The 18,360-nt window shown below is 34.0% G+C and overlaps 4 protein-coding genes across 10 annotated transcripts in view; 3 read left to right on the forward strand and 1 right to left on the reverse strand.

The window, feature by feature from the left end:
• The window catches only part of LOC149737022 (rho guanine nucleotide exchange factor 28-like), a 40,356-nt gene extending 32,151 nt beyond the window's left edge, over nt 1-8,205 (reverse strand). For 2 of the 6 annotated variants that reach the window (XM_089876978.1, XM_089876977.1), the window contains exons 1-9: nt 8,000-8,202; nt 7,721-7,871; nt 5,318-5,453; nt 4,927-5,081; nt 4,551-4,737; nt 2,281-2,411; nt 1,561-1,830; nt 1,186-1,265; nt 879-954 (exon numbers count right to left, since the gene is read on the reverse strand). In XM_089876978.1, coding sequence (XP_089733104.1) covers nt 879-954; nt 1,186-1,265; nt 1,561-1,830; nt 2,281-2,411; nt 4,551-4,737; nt 4,927-5,081; nt 5,318-5,453; nt 7,721-7,871; nt 8,000-8,053 — 1,240 coding nt within the window. In that variant the 5' untranslated portion in view covers nt 8,054-8,202. Of the gene's footprint in view, nt 1-878; nt 955-1,185; nt 1,266-1,560; nt 1,831-2,280; nt 2,412-3,920; nt 3,953-4,550; nt 4,738-4,926; nt 5,082-5,317; nt 5,454-7,720; nt 7,872-7,999 lie in introns of those variants that run through there. The other 4 variants (XM_089876976.1, XM_089876975.1, XM_089876979.1 and 1 more) reach the window with 4 other exon arrangements.
• A 692-nt stretch (nt 8,206-8,897) lies between these two features.
• LOC149737023 (guanine nucleotide-binding protein subunit beta-5-like) lies at nt 8,898-13,688 on the forward strand. Its single transcript, XM_089877006.1, has 11 exons — nt 8,898-9,201; nt 9,419-9,555; nt 9,759-9,800; nt 9,882-9,958; nt 10,176-10,374; nt 10,547-10,690; nt 11,054-11,145; nt 11,206-11,254; nt 11,581-11,677; nt 11,931-12,097; nt 12,527-13,688. Exons 1-11 carry the CDS (start codon nt 9,087-9,089, stop codon nt 12,536-12,538), a joined length of 1,131 nt encoding a protein of 376 aa, XP_089733132.1. The 5' UTR covers nt 8,898-9,086; the 3' UTR covers nt 12,539-13,688.
• Nucleotides 13,689-14,148: 460 nt separating this feature from the next.
• On the forward strand, nt 14,149-16,001 carry LOC149737024 (fatty acid-binding protein, liver-type-like). 2 transcript variants are annotated; one of them, XM_089877013.1, is made up of 4 exons: nt 14,149-14,394; nt 14,963-15,135; nt 15,393-15,500; nt 15,819-16,001. In XM_089877013.1, exons 1-4 carry the CDS (start codon nt 14,349-14,351, stop codon nt 15,876-15,878), a joined length of 387 nt encoding a protein of 128 aa, XP_089733139.1. In that variant the 5' UTR covers nt 14,149-14,348; the 3' UTR covers nt 15,879-16,001. The 2 variants fall into 2 exon arrangements, with proteins under 2 accessions (XP_089733139.1, XP_089733138.1); XM_089877012.1 differs by having other exon boundaries at nt 14,158-14,398.
• A 774-nt stretch (nt 16,002-16,775) lies between these two features.
• On the forward strand, nt 16,776-18,120 carry LOC149737025 (fatty acid-binding protein, liver-like). The gene is made up of 4 exons (XM_089877014.1): nt 16,776-16,933; nt 17,087-17,259; nt 17,548-17,655; nt 18,027-18,120. The coding sequence occupies exons 1-4, from the start codon at nt 16,867-16,869 to the stop codon at nt 18,084-18,086; spliced, it is 408 nt and encodes a 135-aa protein (XP_089733140.1). The 5' UTR covers nt 16,776-16,866; the 3' UTR covers nt 18,087-18,120.
• Nucleotides 18,121-18,360: the final 240 nt, after the last annotated feature.

Genomic DNA, 18,360 nt, shown 5'->3' on the forward strand with positions numbered 1-18,360 from the left:
CTGGGCGGCAGGGACAAAGGTGAACGAGGAAAGAACGAGGTGCGACGAGACGAAGCAACCAGCCATAAAGCGAGCAAGATGAGCTCTCCCGGCGAAGCGGTTGAGGCGTGAATAATTAATATTATGTAAAAGAAAAACGGGATGCGTTTGCAGGGGTGGTCTAGCAGGGTAAAAGTGCTACTAACAGCTGGACATGAGGATAACCTGTTTAAACACATGAGCAAATTGCGTACACACAGAAAACTGTGTGTTTTTTTACATAGTATTGTATAGTTTACACCATATATAGACGTTTCAAAATACAATGCCAAATTAGAGTTTTTTTTTCCTGTTTGTCCAAATAGCAACTTGATACACTGACTAACGTTGATACAATTATGAATTATGCGAACATTGTTTAAGGTAAACATACAAATAAAAGCTAACCATTTATATTTAAATTTTCTTATTCTGTGTGCATTGGTGGTAAAAGCTAAATAAAGCTTAAATATTTAAATTTTTTCATATTGGCAAAAATTTAAAGTGAAAGTATAATATGGCTTAGTTCATAAATGTAGGCACCTCATGGGAAGGGTAATAAATGCATTGAATTTAATTTTATGACCTTCATCTGTTAAACTATAGTGAAGCAGTAAAGACTTCTTGTACATTTATTTAAGCTGTATTCAAATTGATTTCAATTCTACTGATAGTGTGTATATTTATATCCACAGCACAGACCAATCCAATGTTTTGACTAGACTATAAGAAGGTACACACACTAAAGCAAGCAAAAGTATAAGTACAAGGTACAATAAGGTATGGCCAATATAATAACCCATCAAAGCATTGAGACATAGCAATTAAGTCTTTATACGTAATTACACATTGGTGCTTACCTCCTACTAGTGCTGAGTGCTCTTGTGCTAAATCAGGACACGAGTTGCTTAGTCGTGCTACATCGTTTGGTCCTGCCTGTATATTATAATACACGTTAACAACAACATATTGTTTAAAACAGGGAATCCAAAACATTTTTGCTTCTAACTTAGTTTGTTCTTCTAAAAATGCGATTCTTACAGTTAATACTATATACATGTATGCAATAATTTGTGTAAAATTTATATTCTCTGTGAGACCCCAGAAGTTTGTTAAGACCTTAGTTTTGTAAGCTTTTGTTTCAAACATATTGTTTAAATGACTTACATGTCTCAGTCGTTCAATATCTTTATGACGCAAGTATTGAATTTCTTCACTGATCTCCTGCAAGTGTTTCAAGTTTCCAGCTGCAAATAAAACACAGCTGTTGAAATATTGTGGGCATATTTGAGGACAAACATGTAAGACCGTAATATAGGGCACAGCAAGTAAAACTGTGCCTCAAAACACACAGTACCTTGCTCCGAATAGTTAACAGATTTGACTATTAAAAGATGACAATAAATCTAAACTAAACTTTGCTTAAACTAAAGCCCTAAAACACACAGAAAGTTTTAAATAGTTACTACTTGGACCACGTTTTGCAGACATTTTTTTGATTTGCAGTCAATCAATAAAACATGACAATGGATCTAAACTTACCAAGAACCTCATTACTACTGGTGCTCTCTAACTCCCTTGTTCTGTGCGTATCCTTTAATTTTTGCCGATAATCCGGTTCAAAGCTAGGTGGGAACAAAGAATCTGGCGAAGCGAACTCAGAATCGTAGCTCTCGCTATGAAACATGGACTGTGTACGAGAGGACGGACTTTCTTCTAATGCCTCATCCCAAGTTGAATTCATATTGTATCGTAATGGAAGACTGCTCGACGGCGGGAGAGAGGTTGCAGTAAGAGCCTCAATTTCCTTTTCTAAGTTTTGATTAAAATGTAAATAAAATGGTGTGATGTTTTGCAATGATACTTTAGTGTTATTTACCCTAATAAAGACAACCTGTATGGGATGTCAAAAATGGGTCGCAAATAAATGCTACCAGAGTCATTTTACAAACAAGTGTAATATGACTTACAGCAGCAACTATATATATATATGACAGGATGACATCATAAAGGTTTTATTACTATTTTTACAGAAACCTAACACACAAGGAAAAACAGGAAATTTAAAACTATTTCAGAATAACAAAGCATTGGTATAATTTCAACAATTTGAAAAACATGTGTAAATACTATGTTAACAAGACCGTATTGTAACTTAAGGTTCTTAGAAAAATCTTTAACAGCCATGTTGTAATACCATACATGAAATATGTTTAAGAAATTCTAAAGTGGTTATTTATAGCGAATTAACTCATACATTACCTATAGGGGGCCAGGTATCCAGATAAGGATGTGAAGAAGTAGATATGGTCCCAAAACTATGTTGTTTTAGCACTGTGGTTGGTCCTATTTGTTCTTTGCTTTCCCACCGAATTACACCATGTGCGTGCGGACTGTAAAGTTGGAATGTTTGGTCAATTTTGCGGGCATTTTAGGTAATGAATATATAATATTAGAATGCAGGATGGCAATTGTATCCATTTGCTAAAACCAACTAAAACTTTACACCTATTTGTTGTTTAACTTTTTTCTCTGTACTTCAACAAAATTAGGAAAATTTGATACATTTTTGTGTTTACCGCTAAATCAGTAAAAATTAGACACCCATGACAACTTGAAATATTCTGTGGGAGTAAATGAGAATTGATGATAGTTTGCAAGGTTATAAGACCGTTTTAAACTTATCATTCTATGGGTTGTCCTTCACTAAAAAGCTGTTTTTAATGTTTGGAACCAAACTAAAACTTGCAAACAATAAATTCAAAAAGGGACTTTTTATAGTTAATAGGACTATCTGTTAGTCTGTGTGTAGCTAGCCCATTTTTGGATACCAACGGTATTTCTGATTTGACAAAGCGAAAGAAAATGTTCAAGGCACGTACACACAAACAGGTCGGTGGAAGGTGATTGAATATAATGTGGCACAAAAGAATTCCGCAGACAATGGTTTAAAGGCCACTCATTGAACCTTACAGTTTTCAAGAGCACTTACTCTCCACTGTGATTGCATGGGGTGAAAAAGTTACAACTTAATTTTACTCTAGGAATGATAAATTTAGCTGGACTCTAATACTACATTGCTACACGTAGTATTTGCACTCTTTTTTTTCCATGAGCAGTAAGATAAAAAAAAATAGCAAAAAATAATTTTTTAAAATCTTTTTTTCAACAGGCTATGCTCAATACCAAATAACAGAGGAATGATTACACTTCATTTGTGTGCAGTGAAGCATGCAACTTTTAACAACCAACTGGCTAGAGAACGAAGCAACTGCCACTAATGTTTAGGAATGGCACATTTTGGCTGCTACAATTACTCTAGGGAGTCTTGAGAAGCAATAACACATATACATGGCAACCACAATAGAATATGTTTCTTTAAGAAATTTTGTAAAAAAAAAGAGATTTGTAAAATGTAGATTTTGCAAAATACATTTTGTATCTTTACAGCATAACAGTTCAGGTGATATTCATATTAGATTTAAACCAATTCATTTTGTCAACATACAGACATCAAAATGGAATGTGGAAATGGAAACATGAATTGCAAGTCCTATTAGCTTGTAAAAGCGACAAATATTTCCTCTATTGCGCTGTTAATCACGAAATGTAAGCCTGGGGCAAGCATCGTCTGGAGTGGGAGACACTCAATCACTCAAACTACATATACACAGATGGGCTTTCGTTTCTACATGTTGTATTTATTGTAAGCGAACCAGTAACCGCAACCATACCGTTCAAATGCGTTTTAAACATTATTAAATACAGATACTTATTAATTTCAAATGGGTGAAAGCATAGGGATGATCCAGTAATACATTGTAAGTTTTACAACACTGGTGTATCTTGAATATATAGTGAAAAGTTTAATCTTATTGGAAAAGTCTAAATAAACAAAGCACCTGAGATTGAAGTTCATTCATACATCATTATAAAATTATGTATTCGCTACTTGCTGCAAAGGCTTAAACTATGACATCTACAAATCGCTAAAATCAAACTGTTTTTCACCTAAGCTGCTGTATTATCTAACTACAAACACATAGCATAAAGTAGATTGTATCAGCCAAGCATAAGTCATTCGCAGATAAAGAGTAATAGCTTTTCCTACCTTTTGCTATCTCTGTTCCCACTTATCACCTCACCACTAAATCTCACTCAATACATTTCCAACTAATCCAAGTACAGAGAGTAGTTCTAACTTGGCAAAGTCATAATACAAGGTCAAGTTAGTCACGCTACACAAATAGACAAGGAAAAACTAAATCCTTTACCAAAAACTAAAAAAAAATATTACTAGACCTTTTCCGTGATATCACTATAGACTTGTATCAAAATAATCAAAAAATTAAATATTGAAAGGTAAATAAAGGTCAGGCATAATTTACATCCTATAGGACAAATAACATAGCACTTAATTAGTTATAAGAAGCTTGTATCAATATAATCAAAAAATAAAATATTGTGAGTTAAATGAAAGTTGTTACATGCACAACTTACATCATATATTAAGCAAATAGCACAACACTTACTCTGTTATAAGATCAGCAAGTCCCTCAAATCCTCGCTCCCTAGCAATCGATTCTGCAAGTTCGTTGTGTCTATTCCTCAACGCCAAACACTCCTGTGCTCCGTTTTTTTCCAGAAGAAGAGTAACGAAGGTGGATAAACCAAGACGAGCGGCGAAATGAAAAAGGGTTTCACGCGGAATCAGTTCATCTGTCATAAAATTTTAAAGAACGGTTATTTATAAGAGGTTATAAAATAAATTATACCATAATATCCCTAGCTGGAAAATCCAGTCGTAAACAATGTTGCCTCATTAAAAACAATTGACAGCATAAAAATTTTTTGACAGTTTGATATGAAAATCAATGAACAGTAAATAATGCTGTTGTTTGTGCGTACCGTGGTCACCAAGCAGGTTCCAATCCAAGGGTAGAATTAGATGTTGGAAGGCACTGGTAAGCCTTTCATCTAAGGTAGAAAAATCCTCTTGTTCCAATGAAAAGTTGGGTCCTTGTATGTAATCCCAATCTTCTAAGCTTTCCAGATTATGCACACTACAATCAATAAGTAAGTAAAGGATTAATCTTAAAAGAAGTGCTGCTGTGAAAATAAAAAGGATTCAAAATATATTGAAAGAAAATACAATAAAATATGTAATTATAAATATATACTAGGTTGGTAACAGGCCAACTCATGCCTAAATCCGTAGCGTGCCTCGCAGTAAAACCTCAGCCAAATCAGTCCTTACATAACATAAATCATTACATAAGTCAAAAATGTTTCACTGTACCTGGCAGCCAAGTAGCGAGCAAGATAACAGGTTTGATCAAGGTAATAAGTAAATCGCTCGCTGGCAATGGTATCCCCTTCACCAGAGGGTAGTTGAATATACACAGATACTTCTACTTCTTCTGGTGGCTCATGATCTGAAGGAACAGATTAAAAACTTATTTGGCAAATTTAAACTTATTATTACACCTTTCAAAACTTTTACTGCTACACGACTAAAACTTTGGTTATATAAAAAATGAATTGGTTTGTTAAAGATTAAAGAGGAACTGTACATTATTACAAAGGGAAGAGCAATGGACTTTTTTTTATATTGTAACAGCCTAAATAAGCAAATAAAAATTATAATTGATGCAACAATGAAAATTATTGAAATAAAATGTAAAAAAAAACTCAATAGGCCTCAATTTTCTTCACTTAAATCCTTTTAAACCTTTGCAATAAATATATAAAATGTACATTCAATTTTAACAGCCCTTTCAATCCCAACCTCGCTACAGATATAAATAATATCTATACTGACTAATTCATATTTTGGTCTGGCTCAAACAAATATGTGCTTTTCTAATCAAGCAAACATTGGCCCATATATTAACTAGCCAATATTCACATTCTCTATTACCAATACCAAGGACCTTCCTCTGCCAAAGATCAATCGCTCTGTTAGCCGGAATTGACAGCCATGTGACAAGATGTGTGTCCACTCAATTGATGTTTACTTAACAAACACTAACTGATGAACCATCGCGTAAACATGCATATAATACACTTTAGGTATATGGGTATTTCCTGCACCACACACATAAATATAATAGTACTTTTATGTTCTGTTGTACACCACTGTTAAATAAGGCTAATGCAATTTTCATTGTAAAGTCGGGTTATTAAAACTTTGCTGCTAAAATATGAAATGAATCGTAATGTAAAGTAAACAATAAAACCGTGCAGATAGTTCAAATACATCTGCCTTGTAAAACTATGTTTCTTTAGTTGCATTTAACAACATAGGCCGACTGACAAAACACAAAATGCATATGAAAACTACTGCAACATATATAGGCAGATTACTTCAGCAGAACTGAAAGTCTTTCTGTTATGGCTGTAAACCTCACTGACATCTCATCTGAAGTAATTAATGTTTAATAGGAACCTAAGTGTTTGGCAATTTAATAATTGAAAAAGTCAATAACCTTTTCTGTTTCCGAAATAAACATCCACATGAGGAGAGAACTTTTACTCTTACAGTTTCCGTTATCTTAAACAAATAGAGCTCAGCCCCGGTGGTACATAAGCTTTATACAAGGTAATCTAACTTAATACACCGCTACACGAACTGCACTGACACAAGAGAATGGTGTGCCACTTGGAGACAATTGAAGAGACATTGTCTCCTAGGTACACCTGCCACAGGGTAAGCATCAACACAAAAGAAGATGTTTTTAACACACACAACTAATAAGATGATAAAGTCTCATGTTCACCAGGAGGTTGGGTAAGATGACGAGAATAAGACAAAAATAGAAGCATGAATTTGAGAATCAAATATTTAAGTAATCCTCTGGTTACTTTAATTTACCAATTGGCTTAACGAATTTAACTTTCAGAAACTATTCCTTTAGCAACAATGCAGAAATTTTATTATAAAGTAATTGAAATCATACTAAAACTATACACAATATTAATAGCCTATATAGTGTAGGTTAAGGTGACTTGTTAACAATTGGGTTAACGGATTTATCTCTGGAAAAATATTTATTCTGCAACAATGGTTAACAGAAAAAAAAAATGCAGAAATTGTATTATAAAGTAATTGTGAATACACTAAACCTACGCCTAATATCAAAATATAAATTTTACATACCAAATTAGCCTCATAGAATTAACTGTGTCAATTCTAGCTTTTAACAACAACCTATGAAACATAACAAACAACTTTCTGTCTATAGAAAAAAATTGTCACCCAAAGGAAAGAATATGTAATAGATTGCCACATCATATGAAACATCTCACTTCAAGCATGCACTTAAGAGGAATACACTTCATCTAGTAATAAGTTTACTACATCAGTTTCAACTGCCTACTTACACATTGAAGTTCAGCATAAGAGCGGTAATAGTAAATTTAAAACAACCTCATTGCTAATATCGATATGCCTACTAAAATATTTAGTTTTCTGCTATCTAGATACTACACTTACTGTAAAAATCAACAAAAAATGAACTTTTTTTTTAAACTAAGCTGGGAGAATAAAGTTTCCGGAAAAAATATGCCTGGTTCCGGTACAATGAGCAATCAGGAAAATATTTACATTATTAGACCATTATTTTTTCTATAAGAAATTAGGCATTGATATTGGTTTGGTGCAAGATTGTCCAAAAACATCAATCAATACAAACAGGTTTACCTGGTATAACTGCATGGAAAGCATTGTCTTCAACAGAGACCCTAGCTTCAGTTAGCTGTCGTTGCTTGCTGCCCTTAAAGATGGCAAATGCACGAATATTCTCAGGTAAAACATAATCTTCAGGTAGAAATGCGACTATAAGACCACCTCCCTAATGAAAACGATATCAGTTAAGAAATTAAATATACCAAACTATAATCCCAACATTTAAACTTTTTAAAAACTTTTAGACAAGTCCAATATAGGTGAAATAATGTGTAAAATGTAATTTAAACTTACGTAAACAGGTGCTAAAGTAGGAAGAAGCTCCATCTTAATTGTTCGATTATTCATTGAATTGATCAAAGCATAATTGACAATATTGCTACGCTTGCTTTGCTGCTTAACGGTGTCTAAAAAAGTTAAAGTATGTATACTTTCAAAATGCGCTAAAGCTACTCTACGTCACGCATATAAATACAATGAAAGTTTGAAATTTATGTTGGGGAATACTAAGTACGAAGCGTAGCAACTTCAAGCTGAATCGTACATCATAGACATCCCGTGAAGAATTCATGTATAAACCTTCGGTGGTTTTGAACCTTCACAAAGTTCTTTGTACGTTTCGTTATCAAGAATAGTTGAGGAGACAGCAAATATGCCTTTGACATACGATGTATTGACAAATGTTAAACAAATATTAAGTTATTCTTTAATATATCGCAGAATAACGTGGATAAACTGGCAATGTTTATTGCTATTCAGCGTTTTAAAATCTGCAGGAATTTAAAATTGTTTACAGGTTAAAATCAGATTTTTAACTTTAACAAATCATATCAATTGAAGCTTTTTATTAGTTAAAAACATAACTTAAAATGTGTTAGTTTAATAATAAAGTTTATTCCTAAAGCTTTATAACATACAAGTGGTCCCCGATTTAAACGCGAAAATGTATATGATATCTATAGTCTGGTTTTAACTTTAACGTTTAAGTTGTTGTAACCTTTAAACAGACTAAATTTGTAAAAAAATATGCAAAATAAATAAAATTTCATACATATCTCCAGATACATACTGCTATTATGTAAACGATACATACAAAACACACAAGATAAATTATTTCCCATAATATTTTGATGTGATTTGCTGTTACGCAAACCGAAATGTTAAAGTACCTATTTATTATATAAATCTGCAGCAATCTTTAATTTGGACTTGCTGTTTCCTACTTCCCGGATAAGATTGGTTTGTTTTTATTGACAAGGATTTGTTATTGTTGTGAACTGCAAAACTTAGGCATTAGTACAAATTTAGGGAAACTAATATACTATTTAGAGCAATATAATAACATCGCGTTAGCTGCCGTGTCAATCCAACTGCGCATATTATGGCAAGTGATAAGAATTCGACCAGATACGACACGCTAGAAAATCTTCGCAAAGAAGCGGAACAGCTACGCAAAAAGTTGCAAGCAGATCGAAGGAATTTAAATGATGCCGAATGTGAGTTGCTGTTTATATTTGTTGTTAGTTTAACTCATATCCTATAATAAAGACTTCGGGCAACTGTTTGTTTACTTTTTTAAAGTACATTTGTTATACATATGTCACATTTACGGTTTTAAGTAATGGACAAAGTTAAGACGATATTTGTAACATGTTTTTAGGTGCAATATTTATAACTAAAGTTAAAACTTTAAATGTTTACTTACAAAAACAGTGTTTGTTATGGGGAAAAAGGCAGGAGGTTCACCATCCATTCAAGTGAGATGCCGTCGTATACTTAAAGGACATACTGGCAAAGTACTGGACATGGATTGGTCTCTTGATAAACGTAGAATTGTCAGTTCATCACAGGTAATACAAACAAGCATATGTTACTGTCTCATTAAAAAAATGACCTTTTGGGGGCAAATTCTGACAAGCCAATTTCTCGTAAAAAAGCATTGTAATTTTCAATTTGAGGTTTTAGTAGTTAGAATTGCTATTTTATTGATAAAAGATTGTTTAAATATGAAATCACTCCTGTTTATTTTGACGTTACATTTTACTTCTTACAGGATGGAAAAATCTTAGTTTGGGATGGATTCACTACAAATAAGGCAAGTTTCCTCATTAAGTTTTAATTGTACTTCCTACGGGTCAATACTTAACTGGATTAACTAAACTTGGTTTTCTAACAGGAGCAAGCAATTAGCCTTCCAACCACATGGGTCAATGCTTGTGCTTACGCTCCTTCTGGAGGATCCATTGCTTGCGGGTAAGCTCATGCATTATTAACTGATTGGGAATGATAAACATACTTCAAGGTTGGATAAACTGGCACAAGCAAATACTTGGACTAGTTTTATATATATATAGACTTTGTTCTGCTTGTGGTAGAGGCCTAAACACCAAAAATGGGATAACAAAAGTTGAACCTTTTAATGCAGAGAAAAGATTTAGGCAGTTTAATGCAGAGCAACTTTCTTTTACAGTGGCTTGGATAACAAATGTTCCGTGTTCCCATTAAATTCTTCTTCTAATTCATCAACGCTGTCAGTAAGCAACAAACAAAACCCAGTGTCATCTGGACCTGCAGACACTGGGGCAGGAACTATTATGCAACAAAGAAAAGTGGTTGCTATGCACACAAGTTACATATCTGCATGCACTTTTACCCATTCAGATTACCAGGTACATTGCCAAAATTTTAATTGTTTTACTAATGCATCACTTGCATTTGCAGAACAAATAGGCCATGGGTGCTGCATAGTTGTGTATGCATTCTACACAAAATATGAAATTTTAATTGTAAAAAATGAATTATTCAGTAATAGGTTGAGATATCTCTATTTTTCCAACCCAGATCTTAACAGCTTCAGGAGATAGCACATGCGCGTTATGGGATGTGGAAAGTGGACAATTATTACAGAGTTTCCACGGTCATCAATCTGATGTAATGGATGCAGCATTGTCGCCATGTGAGACTGGGAACTTGTTTATATCAGGGGTAGGTTGCAACAAAAACAAAACAAATTTCTCTTTTTTTTTTCCATATAATTATATTAACTTTTTTTTCTTTTTAATTAGGTTATCAAGAAATATTAAAAATTGAAAAGACAGGATATATATCGACAAAACAACAGTTGTTAAAACACGCTTATAAACAAATTTACATTTAATTGGAAGAAAATAATGTTATAAAAACAGAGCTAAATATGTTTTGTAATGTGTCATTGGTTCTGCAATAGTTATTTGTAAATTGTATTCAAAAAATAGACTTTTTGTATATGTAACCATAAGCAGGTCTTTTAACCCTTTTGTGGTTGGGACTATAATGAAAAAATATATAAATATTTTGATATTGTTGCAGGGTTGTGACAAGAATGCTTGTGTATGGGACATGAGAACCGCAAAGTGTATTCAATCCTTTCAAACACATAACTCTGACATCAACACAGTCAAGTATGCTATATACATCTATATATAGTTTCATGAATCTAACTTATTTTAATATTTCTTCAGGTGGTTTCCTACTGGTGAAGCTTTTGCAACAGGTTCTGATGACGGCACGGTAAATGAATAATATTGTTTCAATTTTTCTTATATAGCCTATATAAATAAAGTATGTTCTCAACCAAATTTTACATGTTTTCAGTAACCATAAAACTCTAATAAAATTTACAGAGTAACAAGTAAAGACTTGATGCATAAATGTTTAAACAATAAGCGGTTTTATACATATCATTCACATGAGGTTTCATCTGCTTAGTAGCTATTCAATTAATACATTTTGTTTCTGCTTAACAACATCGATATAGTTATCTTCAAAATTTGTTGCGAATTTAAATTAAAACAGCTTTTAAGCGGAAATCTGAATTGATTTTATTTATTTTTCAGATTAAAATGTATGACTTGCGCGCCGACCGTGAGATAGCTTGTTATGAACGACCAAATGTCTTGTTTGGAGTAAATTCTGTGGATTTCTCTGTCAGTGGTAAGACAACATCACCAGCTGCATGTGTTTGTTATTTTATTTTTTTCTTTGTGGGAGGGGTCTTAAAGCCAATGCGCCTTGGGAACAGATTTAGGCTACAGTTGGCCCATTGTCTCAACATAGGCAAACCTTTAACAGAGAACGTTAAACGATTTTTTACAATGAGTATCTTTTATTTACAATGACCATGAGTATTTTTTTTCTATTAAATAAGAAAAAATTAAAGGAGAAAAAAACATTGAGTATATTTCAGGTCGGATTGTACTTGGTGGTTACAATGACTACCTCGTGCATGTGTGGGACACAATTACCGGGGAGAAGCTGACAGCGTTGTTCGGCCACGAAAATCGTATCAGCTGCTTAAAGATGTCTCCTGATGGCACAAGCTTCTGTACTGGAAGTTGGGATACAACTTTAAGAGTAAGAATCACTTTTTAACATGTTTTACATAAAATTAGCTTTAAAACAAAAGCACACATGTATATCTGTAATAAACTCCATCAATCTGACCCTGATCTGGTGGTCATAGAATTGAACAATTCTTGTCCAACCAATTGATATAAGAGATATATATTTCAAATAAATGGCTTTGTCAGTGCAATGATTTCGTAGACTTTACACAGGTAGATTAATACACATGTATATTGGCGTATGAAAAAAATAGAATGTTTTTCTTAATTTTTTTTCAGTTTTTAAAGAAACGTGTCTCTAAATTGTAATTCACTACCGCCCTGATTGCTTGCCATTCAGTTAATCCTTATGTAATATTAAAGATTGTAATCTCCCTTATCCTCATTCATTGATTCTTTCATATTGATTAAAATTTAAAACCGAGTCTTTCCTTTACAGATATGGGCCTAAGTCCAAACCTGCCATAGATACATGAAAGACAAACTGTTGCTTCAATTTTTGTCACCAATTAATCAAAGGTAGACCATTTTCTTTACGTTGTTTCGAATGTTTCCCAGTGTTCACTGTGGTTGAAAGATATTGCGTACTGACAGTACAGTGACTACACAATCTCTACCACCTTTATTTTCAACTCTTGCCAGTGTCAGTGTACCAGTATACCACTTGTAGTTAACTCGAGCATGAGATTACGTTTTTTTCCAAAGTCTAAAGCCCACTGCTAAATCATCTTCAATTTTCATTAAAATTTTACGATTTTTTATCTATCCTCAGATACAGGAACCTTTTTTTTGATTCCTTACTGTTTTTGCTGTCTTCTTATCAAAATGTTGCGTAAATACATTATCCCTTTGTTTTTTATGTTGTGCAACGCCATTTTTTATGTTGTGTACCACTTCGAGTAGGGGTATACCTTTTCAAGACTATTTTTCAAATGTTTAATCAGTTGTTTACTTTATATGATAATTATAATCTTTTCTGTCATAGCAACAGTTTTTTCTAAGCAACATAAAAACAACACTAAATACGTAACTTATAACTAAAGTAAAACTGACACTAAATCTCAATTTATCCCCCACTTGTATTTTTCCGTCCGTCTCGATTTAATTCCAAACCAATGTAAAAGCTGATATCGCCTGGGCTTGCCAACCACATAAAGGACTTTGCACCCATACACCATAACCCAGTAACCTTCAACAAGCTTACACAGCATTAAGTTGCTCCAAAAATCAAAGCTTGCCGTTTTATACGTTGTACTGAGTTCTATTATTTATTTTGTCGTTTGTTCCGTTTATATTGGCTATATATAATTAGCAAGGTAAAGATTCCTTTGTTAAAAAATCGCTTATTATTGTAACTTGCCCGTCAATGACACGTCAGGAAAACATGATTTAATGGACCTAGTTTCTTTCTAAATTACACAAGGTTTTTCTACGTTCAGCACATTGCAGAAGTGTTACTGAGCACACACATGGCGTTTCGTGATATCTTGTGTTCGTGTTTTTATTTGTGGGTATCATCAAGCTTTGTTCCCGTGCAATATATACTCACCACATTCACCGATTAGCGATCTCTTTGAGCGTCAATAAAATCAGCGATTAAATTTGTTCTCTGAATCAAAAAGCTAAGATATCAAGTTATCTAGATTGGTTTGAGTCGCAGGCTACCGTAGCTCGTTTTTCGAGAGCATATACGAAGCCAAATATTAGGCAAATATAAAAGAGCATTTATTAGACATTTTCAGGTGCCATGGCATTACAGTTAGCTTGAGGCTCGACGCTCCTACCATTGTGAGCGTGTGTGTTCTTGGTTAAGACAATTAACATAAATTGCTCCAACCCAGTGGCCACAGATGGGTTGTCTGAATTAGCACTAGCAGCCATGCTAAAAGAAACCAATGCCGTGGTAACTCAAACAGGCATATGGTATGAAATAGGACACCGGTGTTATAACGATTTTGTCCTACCGCGAGAAGATACGGTACATAGTACATACATAGTACTACGGTACTTTCGTCCCTATTTAATCGCTAAGATAAGAGACAATTAATCGCCGTGTGTTAGGTAGAAATGTAAACAGACTTGGGAGACCTTCTAAGTACTTTAAACGATGGTTATTCAAAACTGGATGCTTCAATATAAGATTGTTTGCTCAGACTGAAGGCTATAGTTTTACACAGACTAGAGGATAGAGTTTTATAGTGCTACTTGTAGTAGTCTTTACACCTCAGATATTTATTAGAAACGATGGCGTTTACTGGAACATGGGTCCAAACATCAGCGGAAAATGCAGATGGTGTTTTGAGATATGTAGGTAATAAATCACATTGTTTTATTTATTATGCGGTGACTGTTCAATATAAAGTGTAGGCTATACGGCTATAGGAGTTCGAACTGCATATTCACCATATACCATATGTTGGATATTTATGCTTTATGTACTTATGGTGTAATATTAACTACATCACGTGAAACTGGTAAACGGTATCTGAATGAATCTGTAAATGCACGAAAGTAAACGGCGTTGGCAAAACCGCTTCACTGTAACATACATGTTTACTTCTTTATTCTGGCGGAATTACACTTCGTGCTTGCTTGATGTGAGTTACCATGTGGGGCTGGTTTAAAGGTAACCTGACTGGCGATTTGGACAACCCATTACTTTGAAGTTAAGTACCCTGTAGCCTATATACCCAAGGGCACACGCCGACAATGGAAACAAGGCGCAAATCTATAAATATCATTCAGTTACGAAACGCGATCTTTAACTGCTGTGTAATACAACGCTACACGACATGATTTCATATGTCCTTTGCGGTTACAAAGTTTGTAGTCGTATAATAACGCCTTTTACCTAAATTTACATTTACACATGTAGGCATGCCAGTGGAACAAATCAAAGAGATGACAAGTCTTCCGGTAACCGTTGAATTAAAACAAGACGGTGATAAATTTTTTGAGAAGTTTACCGTCGGCACAAATGTTATGGATGTATTTTTTCATGTTGGAAAAGAATCTCTCATACCTCTTATAACAGGCGGGGAAGTTAAGGTGATAGGGAATAATTTAAAATCGACTTTACTAGTTTAGCTTTATATTTTGTAGGGTGGGGGAAGACGGGACAACTTTTATTCTATTTTCTCGTCTCATTTGGTAGTAAACACAGAACATTTAAGAAGTTATAAAACCGTATCCTCACGACTCCAATTGACCGCTGTTCTTCTCCCACCCTACTATGTCCCATATTCTCCCACCCTATTATAACATGGTTTCTATATTGTATCGCTAATAAAAGTTACATTTAACAGACAGTTCCAAGGTACGATGGTCCGAACAAAACCGTAGCTGAATATGACCACAGAGGTGTCCATTACTACGGGTATCGTGAACTGTTAAGCCCAACAGAATTCGTGGACGTAAGTAGTCTAGTCTACCAGATATATCAGAAAGCACATTTCAGTTTATATTGCTGATTCACATTTGATAATTATTAAATACAGCAACCTACATGCTGTTTAACAGAAATACACGTAAATATTTTTGCATTCCGACTAACATTTTAAGGCCACTCAATAACGCGTTGAACTGTTCATGACTACATGACACGAGGCGTATTATACACCATTCCTTCAATAAATTTAAACTAATACGTTTTTTTCTGTTGTATTTTCATCGATATTTTTAAATAATTATGCTATGTTTTAAAAATTGTTTAAAACAAGATTTGGTTGCAGCATATGGATCTAGACCACGGAAAATGCATCACCAGATATTTCTTTACTAAGCAAGCATGAATCTGGAAGTCATGGTGTAAAGTGTATTACTCTATTTGAATGTACGTTTACATTTACGTTTATAATGGTAGCTTCGTCATGTGAATATTAGCCAATAAAACAGAAGAAAAATATTTTGTTAAAGAGTTGTAACATCTTATTTTATTATGTGGATGAAGCAGATAAGCAGCTTACCCTAAAAATCTGACTTTCAATCTAATATACCAAGTATGTTTAAACAGTATATCAATGCTTTTCTATACCCAAAACAAATATATACATTAAAAATGTCAATATTAGTTTCCGTTAGGCATAATAAATGAACAAAAACGCCCATATGGAAAAGTATTGAATGGAATCGAACAATTTCAAAGCATGACGTAAGCTGGGTAAACATATTAAACAAATGCACAAACCAAATAAAAGCATGGAAGATGACTAGACCGTGAGTTTGCACAAAGCTAAAACTAGAAAATCGAAAAGATTATTCCCGCTTTTTTGAAGATGTGTTTTACGTATATGAACGTGACTGGTAATCGGGTGTTCGGTGCAGAAAACGGTGAGGAGTCAACGGCTGTGGTTGCGTGGTGTGAGCAACAATTTCAAATTAAAAGCGCACTTGAGTCTAGGAGTTGGAACAAAACTAAAAACAGAGCAAAAGCTACAATTTGTTTTCTGTGTAGTGAGATTATTTTTGACAGTGTAGATAAGTTCTTACAAATAAGACTAAAGATATAGAACCAAAGCCCATAAAAATCATTGAATAGACAAGCTTAACCGAATATGGTTACAAAATCTTAAGTAAAATAAACACAGATTACATAATGCGAAAACACGCTTGTCCAAGGTTCGATTATACCAGGCACGTACGATCTACAACCAAAGCTGAGCAATTAAAGCGTGTAGTTAATTTATAACCTACTGCGATTTTTTCCTAATCAACGTAGGTTAAATAGTGCGAACCTGCAGCGTTAGGTTTACTCTTATACAGAACACTTGAACCAGAGCAATGGCTTTCACAGGAACCTGGACACGAAAATCAGTTGAAAATGGATTGGCCGTCCTACAGCATATTGGTGAGCGAAAGTAGTTATCTGAGCATATAGTTTACCAAATGAGATAACAAAAGAGAATGAAAACATGTCCCATCTTACCCCAACATTTTCTATTTTACACTTAAAACATAAGAGCAAAAATGCAAAAACAATATATTGTTTTTTGTTTTTCAGGCTTTCCACAAGAGAAGATCGATGCAATTAAAGACACCAAAGTTGTGATCGAAATTAAACAAGACGGAGACAAGTTTGTCGAAAAGATGACACTTGGAACAATTGTGTCGAATACTGAAATGGAAGTTGGCAAAGAATCGGAATTCAAACTTTTAACTGGTGGTTCTGTGAAGGTGAGGAAAAAGTTTTTCGTGACTTAATTTTTAAAGACGTGCTGGTGTATAGGTGTTCTTGTCTGTGGTGTTAATTTATTAAGTGAAACGTAGGTTTGTCGAAATCATTATTCAATTGACGACTTAACGAATTACGAACGAAGAAACCTATATACGACAAAATAAAAAAAGGAAACTACATACGCCAAAACCGGCGCATTAGTTCGGGCACCTTGAACCTACACTGACCCAGAAAAAAATCGGTAAAATTAATCTCAAATTTAATTTCAATTGTACGTTTAACATCAGGCGGTACCAGTATATGATGGTACAAACAAAATCACGGCACAATATGAACACAAAGGAATTCATTATTCCGGCTACAGACAACTGACGAGTCCAACCGAGTTCACGGACGTGAGTAGTTTTATTGAAGCAAGTCTAACGTAGTGTTTGTTTAGTATAGGAAATTTCCACTTCAGTTGCTGATTTATGAGCGTGTATATTGGTAATAGAGATTACATGACACTGGGTGTAATTTAATACTTTACTAGGTGCGGAAATTAATAATTACAGAATGTGACGAAGCACTTACAAACCACACTGTAAATATTTAGGAGTTTAAAAACTAATCGGAGTAGAATTTGGACTTTTACGGATATTTTAACAATTAAAAGTAATAGAAAACACTCTTGCTGGATGTACAGCTATAGTATACGAATCATATTAGTATCGTATGCAGCTACAGCAATTTTTTGTCAGCGATTTAACTTTTTGATACTTTACAGTACGTCGACTTGGACCATGGAAAAGTTATCGCAAAGTTTATCTACACCAAGTCGGGATAAAAACTCTTACTAGCTATGTCGCAGAACTGAACTCTTCTCGAAAATAAAAAAACTACTGAAAAATAAAATAACTTGCATATTTTTTTCGTTGCGTGTAAAGAAAGATGTTCTAATGTTGTCCTGCGTCGTGGTGCACATGGTTACGGACTCCTAGGCACCTCACTGCAGTTGTGGGCATATACATTTCCTAAGACACGGTTGCTGGAACCCAGTGGTTCCTTTTTGGGTTGGCTAAATGTTAATTTATCCGTATTCTCAAGACTCCCATAGACCG

This window comes from Ciona robusta, chromosome 4 (assembly GCF_009617815.1).
Source record: "Ciona robusta chromosome 4, ASM961781v2".
In the NCBI taxonomy this organism is placed as follows: Eukaryota; Metazoa; Chordata; class Ascidiacea; order Phlebobranchia; family Cionidae; genus Ciona; species Ciona robusta.

Bases quoted from the DNA above. Each gene is read 5' to 3' on its own strand.
- LOC149737024 (XM_089877012.1), top strand. From the start codon at position 14,332: ATGGCGTTTACTGGAACATGGGTCCAAACATCAGCGGAAAATGCAGAT. The intron at 14,399-14,962 runs GTAATAAATCAC...TTACACATGTAG, and splicing joins TGGTGTTTTGAGATATGTAG to GCATGCCAGTGGAACAAATC. The intron at 15,501-15,818 runs GTAAGTAGTCTA...ATTTGGTTGCAG, and splicing joins GCCCAACAGAATTCGTGGAC to CATATGGATCTAGACCACGG.
- LOC149737023 (XM_089877006.1), top strand. From the start codon at position 9,087: ATGGCAAGTGATAAGAATTCGACCAGATACGACACGCTAGAAAATCTT. The intron at 10,375-10,546 runs GTACATTGCCAA...TTTCCAACCCAG, and splicing joins TTACCCATTCAGATTACCAG to ATCTTAACAGCTTCAGGAGA. The intron at 11,146-11,205 runs GTATGCTATATA...ATATTTCTTCAG, and splicing joins TCTGACATCAACACAGTCAA to GTGGTTTCCTACTGGTGAAG.
- LOC149737025 (XM_089877014.1), top strand. From the start codon at position 16,867: ATGGCTTTCACAGGAACCTGGACACGAAAATCAGTTGAAAATGGATTG. The intron at 16,934-17,086 runs GTGAGCGAAAGT...TTTGTTTTTCAG, and splicing joins GGCCGTCCTACAGCATATTG to GCTTTCCACAAGAGAAGATC. The intron at 17,656-18,026 runs GTGAGTAGTTTT...GATACTTTACAG, and splicing joins GTCCAACCGAGTTCACGGAC to TACGTCGACTTGGACCATGG.